The sequence below is a fragment of the Solanum stenotomum genome, chromosome 5, assembly GCF_019186545.1.
Source record: "Solanum stenotomum isolate F172 chromosome 5, ASM1918654v1, whole genome shotgun sequence".
Classification (NCBI taxonomy): domain Eukaryota; kingdom Viridiplantae; phylum Streptophyta; class Magnoliopsida; order Solanales; family Solanaceae; genus Solanum; species Solanum stenotomum.
The window spans coordinates 3,658,356-3,672,205 of record NC_064286.1 but is presented as its reverse complement, the minus strand read 5'-3'; the positions used below and the strand labels follow the sequence as shown (position 1 = coordinate 3,672,205).

The following is a 13,850-nucleotide window of genomic DNA, read 5'->3' as shown; positions in this document are numbered from 1 at the left end:
TCATCTAAATTTCAGTGACAAAATTATCTGATATCTATATCAAAGTAACAAATATCTCAAGAAATTAGTTAAAGTATGTACAGATTGATTTAGACACCGTCCTTTTATATATATATTCTCCATAATGTATCACATAAATTATTAAGAGATCTAAAGGCAAACTGGTTCAAGGCATATGAAATGAAGTATTATTTTTTTCCATACATGGTATCCATAATGCATAGTTATCAAGGCACATTAATATGTTTGCATAGAAATGTGTGGAAAAGCTTTAAATTACATTAAATTTCCAAAACTACCCAACTTCTCATCTAAAAAAATTTCATTAATAAGTAGTTGGCAATCCATCACTCCAATCTCCCCCTCTCACTTCAATTTATTTTCTCTATTTTCCACAATATCTTAGTCCAAGTGTGTCAAAAAAAAGATTCTTTTTTTTATCAATTATGGGAGATTTGGCACAAAAAAATGTTATGGAGAGTGAGAATAATGGAAGCAATATTGGTGAAATAATGTTGAGGTTGTTACCTATGGCATTATGTGTAGTGGCACTTGTCATCATGCTTAAGGATTCTCAAACCAATGACTATGGTTCACTTTCATACTCTGACCTTGGAATTTTTAGGTAACTATATTTTTCGATTTGTTTAAGTTTTATGCATTAACGATAAAAAAAGGTTATGTCATTTTGTCTTTTGCATATTCTTGATATCATCCATATATCATCTAGTTAGGTTTTTTCAGTATTAACAACGTGGAAGAAACAATCAAAAATAAGCTAGCTATAATTATGGCATCAATCACTATTGTTACGAAACAAAATAATCTTGTGTCATGAAAAAAACTATTATACAAATCGAGTTTGTTTTATTGGCTTCATCCCAAACGTCCCAAAACTAATGGAAAAATCTATTATTCATTTATAAGAGTAACATTATTTCGAAACTCTATGAACACAATGGAATCATGCAACACAAGATATATAGATAAATCTCTATGATAAACATTAATCGCAAATTTGATATTGGTGGGTACTAGAGATCATTACTTTTGTTGATAACGTCCAAATATTGAATGATTTGAAAAGTTATAAACTATACTCAAAGATCTTTGATTCGATACTTTAGTCCATCGCGCAATTGACTTTGCCCTAGGGATCTCCTTAGACTCTATATATTACTTCTAACCAATGAACATCATATATATGTATATATACGAAATAATATTTTATATATTCGTTATCACATTTTAACGCCTTTAAATGTAACGAAATTTTTCAAAATTGATGCATGTAACTAGGGGTGTACATAGGTCGGTTTGGTTTGGTTATTTAATAAAAAAAAATCTAAACCAATTATGCCGGTTTATTAAATCTAAAAATCAAATCAAACCACGCAAAGTCGATTTTTTTGGTTTTGATTTTAGTCGGTTCTTTCGGTTTTTTTACAACTAATAGTGTTTGAAAAAGAGATCAAATATATTTTCACTTACCTGTGTGATAAGCTAAACTTAAGAAATGTTAAATGAATAGAAATTTTCGTAAAGACGGTAAAATTCACATGAGTACAATTTTTTTTTTTTTGAAATATCAACGTTCATTATGTTAAATTAATAAGATTAAAGGATACAGTCAAACTGAATACAAACGAAATATTTACAAAGTAAATTGTTAACTTCAAATTTGAAAAACTATAACAATATAATTGTAACTTCGGATCTTAATACAAAATAAAATATTTACAAATTTTACAAGCCCAAATTTGAAAAAAATATATAAACATTGAAAACTATAAACTAACTAAAACTATATTAATAAAATAGATTATAAATAATATTTGTTATCTATAAATAAAATATAATTATATATATAATATTTACAAAATTTTACAACCCAAATTTGAAATAAAATATATAAACGTTGAAAACTATAAACTAACTAAAAATATATTAACAAAGTAGATTATAAATAATATTTTTTATCTATAAATAAAATAAAATCGGTTTCTTTTCTGATTTGATTTAATTCGTCGATTCGGTTTGACTTGTACACCCCAACATGTAACTTAGTATTATTGGTGAAATATTGAATGTGGTGCAGGTACTTGGTACATGCAAATGGAATTTGTGCAGCTTATTCCCTTTTATCAGCTATAGTTGCAGCTCTTCCTCGTCCTACAGCATTGCCTAAGGCTTGGACAATCTTCCTCCTCGATCAGGTTATTAATTTCCCATTTACATATTCCACATCATCGATAATTGGGTCAGAAAATTAATCCACTATTTACATAAAGATCCCTTTAAAGTTATCAGATATAATAAAGAAAGCAAGAAGGGATACGGCCATACGAAAATATAAAGCACATAAGATTGTTATGACATTGGAGAAATGATAGTTAGCCTCCAAGTACAAGATTCAAAGTTTGGTGATCGTTCATAATAAGTGAAATTAGTAACTATACTCTAATAAGTTAATTACATCTTACCAAAAAATTAAATAAATAAGTATAATACATATAAAGCTAAATCATTTTCTAAGTGCTGCTTAAAAATTACTTGTAGAAATAGAAGATAATTTAGTCAAAGAACCCTTTTATGATTAGTGGGGGAAAAGATCTTACATTTCTCTATTGAAACAAACTCTCAACAGGTTCTCCATGCCCATTAATTCAATTATTGTAATTGGCATGTATGCACATCTAGATACCTCAACTCGTCTTTACTATGTCAGTTGAACACTCCAACTTACAAAATGATCATCTAGACACCTCTAAAATTTATGTCACTTCAACATCTGGTGTCAACAATTATTGTAGTGTTTAGTTGTCAGTTTAGGTCATGTCTAGATATACACTCTCAAAGTTAGAGTGCTTACTTGTTAGCTGAGTCCAAAATCAAGTGTTGGCTTATTTTTCTCAATTGCTAAAAGTTTTACTTTGTAGATATTGACATATATTATATTGGCTGCTGGAGCTGCATCAACAGAAGTGATATATTTGGCATATAAGGGGGATACTGATGTTACATGGAGTGAAACTTGTGGTTCTTTTGGTGTTTTTTGCAAAAAGGCAACTGCATCTGTCTCCATTACATTCATTGTTAGTCTTTGTTATGTTGGTCTTTCTTTGCTTTCATCTTACAGACTTTTTAGCAAATATGAAGCACCAATTGGACAAAACAACAACAAAGGAGGTATAGAGATAGCTAATTACTGAGATCAAATGGTATGAAGTCACATGTTTTCAAGATTTGAAGTGGTAATAAATATTACTTCCTCCATTTCATTTTATATGATGTTGTTTGATTAATAGCGCGCTCAAAGTTCAAGAACGAAAGGAAAAAACATAGTATTTCGAGACTCGAACTTGAAACAAATTTTCCACGATAATAGACCACAAGACTATGTTTGTAAGGAATTTCTACAATATTCAATCACACTGAGTTCAAGTCGAAGTTGCCATATAGACTAACAACATGATGCCATGAAGAAATCACACGCAGAAACGTAAAAACACACAATGGCCACGCTGAAACGCATGAGTTTTAACGGTAGCTATTACGTTTTTAATATCTATTTCCATAAGAGCAGAGTACTTGCTGTTTTTTTCCAAATGACTTCAAGAATCAACGAGCTTCATACTGCACGACTGCACCAAAACAATATAGCTTAGTGTAATTGTAGAAATAAAGAACTAAAATGAAAAAAAGCGCAGAAAGTGAGACATTGTAGGTTAGCCCAGATTCCTAACAGCAACAAAGTGAGATATTTCGAGATAGTGTCTGAATTCTGAGTTGTGGTAAAACTCCTACTAGGATTCTTGTATTAGAAACCTTGCACTGAAAAGTGGTTAATTTAGCTTTCGAATCTCTAGATTTACAACAAAGAAATACAATCCATTGGTGGACCTAGTGCATCAGCAAGCAAATATGGGCTTCGGGAATAGTTTTAACAGTTTAAAGGACATAAACATATTACACTAAGTTCATCTCTATTGCTAACAGAGCCAATAATATGCCATATCCTCTAACTTAAAACAGAATCTAATGAGACTGTTGTTGCAGCATATGGACCATTAAAATGGCACGCTAAACGCACATACACAGATTAAACCGAGGCATATGTTCTAAACCAGATTCACCTAAAGATGCCCAAAAGAAAAGGCTAATTCAAGCATGATATGCGACAGTATGGTTGATTACTATCTATGCAAATAAACGTGAATACAGTTTTATCAAAAAATATTTTCTTGACTCTTAACTTCCCTTTCAATCGACAGATAACCACAACTAGTAATCAACATAACTGCAACACTAAAAAACAATAACATAAGAAGTTCACTAAATGATGCAAATAACTTAAAATACGACTACTATTTAATTGTTGAAACGTTCCATGGGTTGTAGCAAACATTACCTAATAAACACAATAGTAAAAGATTAAAGACCATCATACTGATCACCAATAGAATCCTAAGACTGTTAGATTTTCTTACATGTTCGCATCTCATCATTGCAATTCTAAAACTGTTCTATGTTATGCTTGAACCTTTTTCTAAGACTTCTCTTTAACAAAGATACTACATTAGATGCAATATTTACAACTCAGTAGAAGCACATCAATTCCATCCCCTACCATCCCGGAAGGCTAATTGAAAAGTGGATACCACTTGAAATTTCACTATATCAAAATTATAGCACCTTCTGAATTTCAGTTCATCCAAATTACAACTCTTTCAGAACAAGTGGAGTCTGGGGAGGATAGTGTATACACAGCCTTAGCCTATCTTGTGCAGGTAGAGAGGTTGTTTCAGNAGATGCAATATTTACAACTCAATAGAAGCACATCAATTCCATCCCCTACCATCCCGGAAGGCTAATTGAAAAGAGGATACCACTTGAAATTTCACTATATCAAAATTATAGCACCTTCTGAATTTCAGTTCATCCAAATTACAACTCTTTCAGAACAAGTGGAGTCTGGGGAGGATAGTGTATACACAGCCTTAGCCTATCTTGTGCAGGTAGAGAGGTTGTTTCAGCTCAAATAAAGCATATCAAAATCAAGCATGAAAAGGAAATAGTGAATACAGTGATGAAGAAGCCATACTAAAAATAAATTAGAAGAAAACAATAGAAACAACAACACTCCATCATTCGAACAGTAGAAACAACAGCATTCCATCTTTCTACGATCAACCAATTTACTCCTATACTTCTTTTACTCTCAATTGAATAACCTAGCCAAGTTAGACAAACAGAACCATAAGCCTTAACCTACTAATCTATTCTTAAGAAACAATCCCTGTCAAAACTGAACCACTGTAATATCAAAAGGGGTAGTTTCCTACAATGTCAAAAGTGTTTTCTTAATAACAATATCTGAAACACACTTGCTCACCTTGACTAATTCCACTCTACCAACCACCAATTTAAGCACGGTATAACATTGTTCACCAAGGCCATAAGAGATGGAAACAAAACACGTAGTATTTGAACCTAAAACCTCATGATCTTCAGTTCAACACACTTTATTTCCCACAATCGAAATATAGCTATCTAGGTCAACTTGCCCGAACCTCAAATCAACTGATTTTTCTTATACCATGAGGTCGAAAACAAACATACTCAAATCCCTAATTCAAGTAATTTGTTTGAATTTACTCCAAATACCAAAATCAAGCAAATATTAACACATAAAACTCAGATTAAAAGGGTAACAAAAGCATAAAAGGAAAAAATAATTACTTCTGCGAGTCCTCTTCTTGTAAAGAATACGATAACCACATTCACGGCACTGTATCACATCACCAGGCTTTAGGGTATTCTCCTGTCCACAATCTTCAAAAAAAAAAAAAAAACGATTAGCTCCATGACACGCTAAACCAAAATTAAACAAAAAAAAAAACAGAAAAATTATGAAAAAAAAGTACCTCCGCAGATGTAGCTGACTGGTTCAACAGGTTGAGAATCCATTGATGATCAACTGTAAGCAGAGACGATAAACTTGAAAGGGAATTTTATGAGGGTTTATAGGGTTTATATAGAGGGTTTTGTATGTGATTGGTAAAACTTGTTGGGCCTGGGCCGAGTTATCAGCAGCTAAATCCTTCCTTAAAGGGGTTGGGCTCGGCCCAAACACTATTTCACTTTATTGGTAAAAATAGAGTACACTAGCCACTAGGGGTGTGCACTATTCGGATTAAACCGAANCATAAAATTGCAGAAAAATTCAAAAATCAGCAACTAAATTGAACTATAGTGCTCTGTTTTCAACAATTGTTGTGCAGAAAATAACTTAAACTACAACAAAAAATAGCAGCTATCAAACTTTGATCGAATTGCAGCATCAGAACACCCAAAAAAAAACAGCTCCCAAAACGTCACCAAACTGCTGCACATACAGCTCCAAAAACGTCACCAAACTGCTGCACAAACAGCAGCACCAACCACCAAAAATCAGCACCAAACTGCACAAAACACAGCTCCAAAAACGTCACCAAACTGCACAAAAACAGCTCCAAATTGAGAGAGAATGTGTACTGAAGGACGTTTGTTGACGGTATTCATAAAAAGTGGATGGAAACCAAATTTGACAAAAAGGTGAATAGTTAAAGGACCATATCCGTCAACTGTATAGTTAAGGGACTATTTTAAACCTACTAAGATAGTTTAGGGACCATTTATGTCATTTACTCGTAAAAATAGAGTACACTAGCCACTAGGGGTGTGCACTATTCGGATTAAACCGAATAACCAAACCAAATCAAACCGAATTTTTATTTGGATTGGTTTTTTGGTTTTTCGGATTGGTTTTGGATTAATAAATTACTTTGTTTGGTTTTTTGGTTTGGTTTTGGATTTTAAAAGATAAAAACCGAAAAAAACAGAATTATATATATATATATATATACACACTGCGTGGAGTATCGTGGCGTGCCACATAAGTCAAAAGGTGTATAAAATTACAAAAAAAATGAGTTCAAGGGGGTAATATGACCTTAATTTAGTTAAGGTGTATCTCTGTGATTTCGGTCATTGTCTAGGGGGTACTTGTGTCTTCTCCCTTTTATGTTTGAATTACATCTATAATAGGTATACTTGTAAGTATTGTGTTTTAAGTTTTACTTATGATTTATATTAGAAAGTATATTTAAGGGATTAAATATTATTACGGTTATATATGTTATTAATTATTGACATAACCGAATAACCAAACCGAATAGAGGAAAACCAAACCAAACCAAATTTATTTTGGATCGGATTGGGTTACACTTTTACAAAACCAAAAACCGAAAATCCAAACCGAATAGTGTAAAACCAAACCAAAAAAACGAATGCACACCCCTACTAGCCACTTTTTGGTTTGATCATTTTTAGGACAAACAATGCAAATCTCATTAGTTCGGAGTCTAATCACGTGTTTTTTCATGTATTTTTGAAAATATCATTCATGTAAGATTTCGGTCTCTAGATACATAAGGTCAAAATTATGTGTAATTTTATTTCAGATACACATTATCCAAGTAGATTCACATATATGTGGTATACATTGGACTCTCTCACTCGCATCTCTCCTATTTCAAGCGCGTTTCACCCTATGTATTTGTATTTTGGAAGATATTTGGTACCCGGTATCTTAGATATATTTATCTAGTTTGATTCGTTTGTATATGTGATACACTATGAGTCTATGACTCTCTTGCTCGCCTCCCTTCTATTGCGCTCGTTTCTCTCCCTATGCAAATGTATTAATGTATCTGGTAATATATATCTAGGTGGTAAAAATATATATGTAATTAGGTAGTTTTCCATTTTTTTTAAGGTGACGTTTGGCCATATTTTATTACTCATAAAAATAGAAAAATAGTCATAAGAAGAATCGTAATATTTAAGAGATTTGACATTATTAATTATTTCTCATTCTTTTATAATAGTTGCCCTTTAATCCTCATTCAAAAATAAGTATTCGTTTATATTAGATAGATAACGCATTATCTTATATAAACAATTAAATAATCGAATAATCTAACAAAAAGAGAAAAATCGAACCAAATCGAATAATTTAAATTCAAATAGAATAACATTTTAATTCACGTTTGAACACTAGAAATAAGACATATAATTGCTATAACAAATTAAATTATACAGATATATAAGTTAAATCCTCAATGGTAGAATAGAAAAATCTTTCCTTTAATTCCACTGCCTATATATAGGAAAAGTGTTTATTCAACATAATACATAACAAATAATTTCCGTAAAGAAGAAATTAAAATCTCATTCACCCATTGTTTGAAAATATGGTGGTGAAGAATAATGTCAAAGTAATTAATTCTCTAAGACTAAACTCATCACTACCATCAAAATACAGGCATGTGAATGATAATTAAGACAAAAACTAGAAAGGAAAAAAAAAAGAAGAAAAAGGAATTAAAAAATAATCCTTTTCTTCTTGTGAATAAACTTGGCATGCACTTGTTATAGTTTTAACCTATGTTGCTCGAATCTTCAAAAAAATATTGCTCTATTAGTGTCGGATGAACAACTGATAGTATTTTTAAAGAGTCTGAACAACATGGATTTTAAGACTATAGTAGTGCTTTTATTTTCTTGGAGAGAATAGTATAGGCAGTTTTTGTAAGGCCATAGGCTTAGTAATAAGCTAAGATGGAGCTAACTTCGGCTCCGAGGTATCGATCTCTTTCGAGTTTTCTATCGAGAGAAGATGAAATAACTGATACATAAGCTTCTTCCTCATTGATGGTGTCCAATTTTTTAGAAATTGGACATGGTTTAGGCAAAGAGATAAATTTTTGTGGAGCAATTTCTGTTGAGAACCTCATCAATTTAAGAATATTGGCCATAATTGTAATGTTGGAGGGGGGGAAGAAATTGGTAGTATAATAAGAAATTGGAAAATGTTGTGATAAACCTTATCAACTTATGGTATTTATAGAAGAAAAAAAGTGAGAACTATTTATTTAGGGGATATGTGTGGTTAATTAACTAGCACGTAATCACACAAATGAAACACAAAAGAAAAGAAAAGAAAAAAATAATATAAGTATTTAACGAGGTTTATAACCTACGTCAAACTGATAGAGTTTTGCAGTACTATGAAAGAGAAAAATCGATATAGGAACATGACTCGAAATTGCAGGTGCGTTGAATATTGTGCTACTAAGACGGGACACGTTCTAGGGAATCGCGTTAGTATGGTGGGATAGTGCTCTCTAATAACACTCACTAATTGTGCTCGATCTGTTTAAGATTGTCAATAAATCTGATGCAATCTCAGGTTTATCGATCTTTAACCTCCACTACTATCATATAGTTCAATCTCACGACACGTGTTGTGTTTTTTGCCTGACAGAGCGAAGTTTTCTTTCGGACTACATATGCATACTTGTCTTATAAAACTCTTCACTTTCCTAACTCTTTCATTTCAAATGTGTGATACACCTAATGTCATGTGCACCTGACCCGTTTACATTTTCTTGCTAGCCTAAAAGTCTGTCTGTCTCTCTTTGATTCTCCTGGCACCATATCTCCAATTTTCAGGCAGTGCATGAGCTTTTTTTAAAAAGATTGTGTATCGAATCAAAATCACATTAACAAATTGAAACGAGGGGCGTAAAATATATATTATTTCCATCGTGTCCAATACGTTATTGCCTTTTAACATTACACACCAAACTACACAGCCGTCCTCTTTTTTTTTGCATTAATTGAATGAAAATGTCTTGTTTGACCAAAATTGACTAAACAGCAAAACCCTATATAATGGGACCAAAAATCAAATTCTATATTTGAAATTTAAATTTTTACTGGTTATATTTTCCACTATGAGTTAAGCTTACAAATTAGGAATTTAGTTAACAGAATAATGTGTTACAAATACATAATCAAAGTAAAACAAGTTCATGATACGTATTATTAATTTTAGTTACGTTTAAAGATTTCATGAATTTATTTCTTGTGTTATGGCATCATCTCGACCTAAAAGTGTGTGTATGAGTGTATTTGCGCTGAGATTTGCCCCGTTATCATATATATCGTGAGGGTATCATATATGTAATTTCTCACGATTCAAGTCATGATAACATGTATAATCCGCTCAGAGGCGTATCCAGGATTTCGGCTAGATGGGTGCACGATTATGAAGAAATGTATCTTAAATATAAATTTGATCATTTGACTTCTAGGTTTTAAATATGAACCATTAAATTTTAAAAACTATAGATCCAAAATATATAACACAATTAGTTTTAAATTTTAATATACACATTTGATTTAATTAGATAAAAAATTTACAGTGCTAAATTTTTTAGGAATTTTCAATGTAAGACACTTGAAAATTTTGAAAGATTAAAGGCAAAAATACAAAAGAAAAATTAGTTGAAACGTCAAAAGTGTCACCGATAACCACTTGGAGTGGTGTTACTCAAAAAGACAAGATAGATATAAGATTTAAATTTCTATCCTCACTTAGAGAGGTGCACCTAATCATCATCGTATTATTATATGATACTTTGAACATGGGTTCACACATCTATATTTAAATATTTTTTAAAAATATAACACTACTATATATGATCTAGAGAGGGGAGCATGGGTTCACGTGAACCCACGGCACCCCCTCTAGATACGCCTCTGAATATCCGCTGTGACCTAAAGATGGTTACATCATCGTTGAACTCAAAATCATGCGTATTATCATGTGAACTTGTGAGATCTATTTTATATAACATTTCACTCTTTTTTTTTTTTTTAACTTTTCAATGTAAAATTCATCTATCATATATGTGCACTTCATCATCAAAATCTTGTCTGCCTAAAACTTAAAGCTTCTTTTTAACCTGTCTTCCGTCATAAATGTCACACTCAATGTGCGTGTGCCATATAGGACCAAATTAAACCTTTCGATATTAATATCATTTGCTGTCTCTTTTTTTAATTTTTTTTTTATCGCCTTTTGAATTAGCTCAGAGCCATTTTCTGTTTCCTATAAGAGAAAAAATTACTTGAAAAATGAAACTATGATTTATTCATTATTTTCCTATTTAAATAAATTTTAGTAAAATCACAAGTTTACTTTATTTATGTTATGTAAAACTATTGATCAATAGGGGAGTCCTGATTTTCACTGAGCGGTTCAAAAATTTAAAGAAGTAAATACATGAAAAAACTCATATATACATTAAGAATCATTTAGACTTGGATACAATAAATATATAATGTATTTTTTTTTTTATTGAAGAGCCCAAATTCAGATGAACCCCGTTGTAACCATATGGCTACTCCACTGCTATTGACACTCCTTATATATATTTACATCTCTGTCACACAAATATCTACAACTTGTCTGAATATCTACTTTGTATTCTGTTAAATATTATCATATAAATTGAGACAGGCGGACATTGTTCATGAGTACCAGCAGTGTCACGACTCCACATCTTTCTACTTGTATATATCTCCTCAACAATGACCTTTCCTTTTGATATATTATTGTGAAAAGTGTTTTTTCTTAAAAAATAAATTGTGTATATACTTTTGTTGAAAAATAATTTATGTTTTATAAAACATTAATTGCTATTCAAAAATGTGTTTTAAATTGATTGGTCAAACACAAAATTATTTCTCAACAAAAGTACTTTTTGAAAAATATTTTTTTAAAATAAGTTGATTTTACAAGTTTGGTCAAACAAACAATTAGTCATTATATAATATTTTTTTTATTATAACAATCAAAGTTCCTTTATAATTAATTTTTTATGTTATATTATCTTATATATTTTCTATAAAAAAAATTGCTTATAACAATCAAATAAATATCTAAACAAATGATGTCGTTATAATGACTCTACTGAGGGAATGATCATGAAAATTTAGGAGGCATTGGAATATGCTGGCTTTCGATCGAATGCTAGTTTCCACATATATAAGAGCTTTAACTATACAAGCAATGAATAATAATTCTTCTGGCACGTCATTGACCGATAAGTAGTGGCGAAGCTAGAAGTTCAAATATAAATTCGATCGAATTCAATAATTTCTACTTAAATAATGTATTTGCATTAAAAATTTTATCAAAAATGTATAAATATCATATTTAAAATTCAATAATTGTTACTTGAAATCGTTACTAAAATTCAAAATTCATAAAAGTTAAAATTCTGATTCCGTATTTATTAAGTATATGCTCATGTTTCATTAATTGTATTATGTGTTCCATTTGAAAAAGGTAAGTGGGCTTGACCTCTTTAAGAGGCAAACCTCCCTTTTAGCATTAGTGACAATGCCAATGAGATTTGATTATGACAATACATGTCATAGCAAGTGGCACAAGAAGTGACACCGTGAGAAAATTAAATTTATTTCGTATTTGGTTGAAGGTATTAGCTAAAATCGTTATATATAAAAGGTCAATTTGATTATTCAAGTTATAATCAGATAACTTAATTTTGAATTGTAGTGTTAAATCGTAACATATTAGTATAGCATGTTTATGAGTTTTTCTTTTGAGGAAGTGGATTTGCAGTAATCACAACCTCTGTCACTAATTATTGAGAATCCTCACAAGTCGTACATATGAATCCCCTTGTTTTCATGTGTATTTTATACTTATGCTCTATAGCTATAGTTTGCATAATTACATGTTGTAGCTACTATTTATTATGTCTCATTTGTATAATTTGTGACTTGTATAATTCGTTAGTGAGTTTGTGTAATTCACGGGTATGTTTGTATAATTAAAATATTTTTGTATAAACTCGAAATAACGAATTTATACAAACACAAACACCTGAACTTTAAACAGTTATACAAATAATATTATACAAAAGTTATACAAATTTCGAATTATACAAACGTGCGAATTATACAAAATCGAAGCCCGATAATTATCATTGAATGTTGATCACAAGTGATAATTAACTAAACCTATAGCTATGATGACTAATTAACTACTATATATTTGATTAACCACGTAATTTTCCCTTTTTTTAGCAACTTTCACATATAGCAAACACAAAATTCATATTTGTATGCTATATAGCAAAGTTTGCATAATTGTGCTCCATAGCAAACATAAATATGTATATTTCACTATACATATACAAAAGAAACCAATTGTATAATCTGTTTTGGTATACATATACAAAAAGATCAATTGTATAAAGTGAGAGAGGTGAGTGAGCGAGCGAGATCTGAGAGAGTGGCGAGCGAGATCTGGGAGAGTGGCGAGCGAGATCTGGGAGAGGGGAGAGAGGGGAACGAAAATATATGTATATATACAATTTTCTCTCGCTTTATACAAACACAAACACACTTTATACACTTGCGTTTGTATAAAAAATGAGAGAGGCGAGGGAGAGAACGAGAGTTGCGAGCGAGATTCACTAGGAGAGAGGTGAAATTGCAATAGTTTGCTATGAGGTACAATTAAATCAAACTATATTTATAGCATTTAATTTGAATTAATAGCTTGCTATTATATACAATTTTCCTTTTTTTTTTTTTGTATGTTTTGATTCGCGAATGTATTATTTTGACCGACTGGCCCAATAAGTAACTTATAAAGCCCAAGAGGGTAATGTTTAGGCCTCTTATAAGTTGAAAAGAACTTTGGCCCATTTTCTTATTTTCATTTTATGGCATGTACTAGTGTTTATTTCATTATATACTCTCTCTTTTTTTTTTTGAAGATTTCAAGATTTAGTGACTTAATTTTTTATGGAATAAAATTAATTAAACTCTTCCATCATGGTAAGCAAGCTAGTCAAAAGTCAATAAATTTGATTTGTTTGAACATCTCAAAATTTGGTGACTTAAAATTTACAAATATGGAA

General features: G+C 30.9%; 2 protein-coding genes across 2 annotated transcripts; one reads left to right on the top strand and one right to left on the bottom strand.

Moving 5' to 3' along the window:
- Positions 1 to 365: 365 nt before the first annotated feature.
- Positions 366 to 3,310, top strand: LOC125864959 (CASP-like protein 2A1). The gene is made up of 3 exons (XM_049545106.1): positions 366 to 625; positions 2,099 to 2,216; positions 2,940 to 3,310. Exons 1-3 carry the CDS (start codon positions 447 to 449, stop codon positions 3,210 to 3,212), a joined length of 570 nt encoding a protein of 189 aa, XP_049401063.1. The 5' UTR covers positions 366 to 446; the 3' UTR covers positions 3,213 to 3,310.
- Positions 3,311 to 3,358: 48 nt separating this feature from the next.
- Positions 3,359 to 6,050, bottom strand: LOC125864961 (DNA-directed RNA polymerases II, IV and V subunit 12). The gene is made up of 3 exons (XM_049545109.1): positions 5,928 to 6,050; positions 5,743 to 5,835; positions 3,359 to 3,644 (listed from the first exon to the last, which is right to left on the bottom strand). The coding sequence occupies exons 1-3, from the start codon at positions 5,968 to 5,970 to the stop codon at positions 3,622 to 3,624; spliced, it is 159 nt and encodes a 52-aa protein (XP_049401066.1). The 5' UTR covers positions 5,971 to 6,050; the 3' UTR covers positions 3,359 to 3,621.
- Positions 6,051 to 13,850: the final 7,800 nt, after the last annotated feature.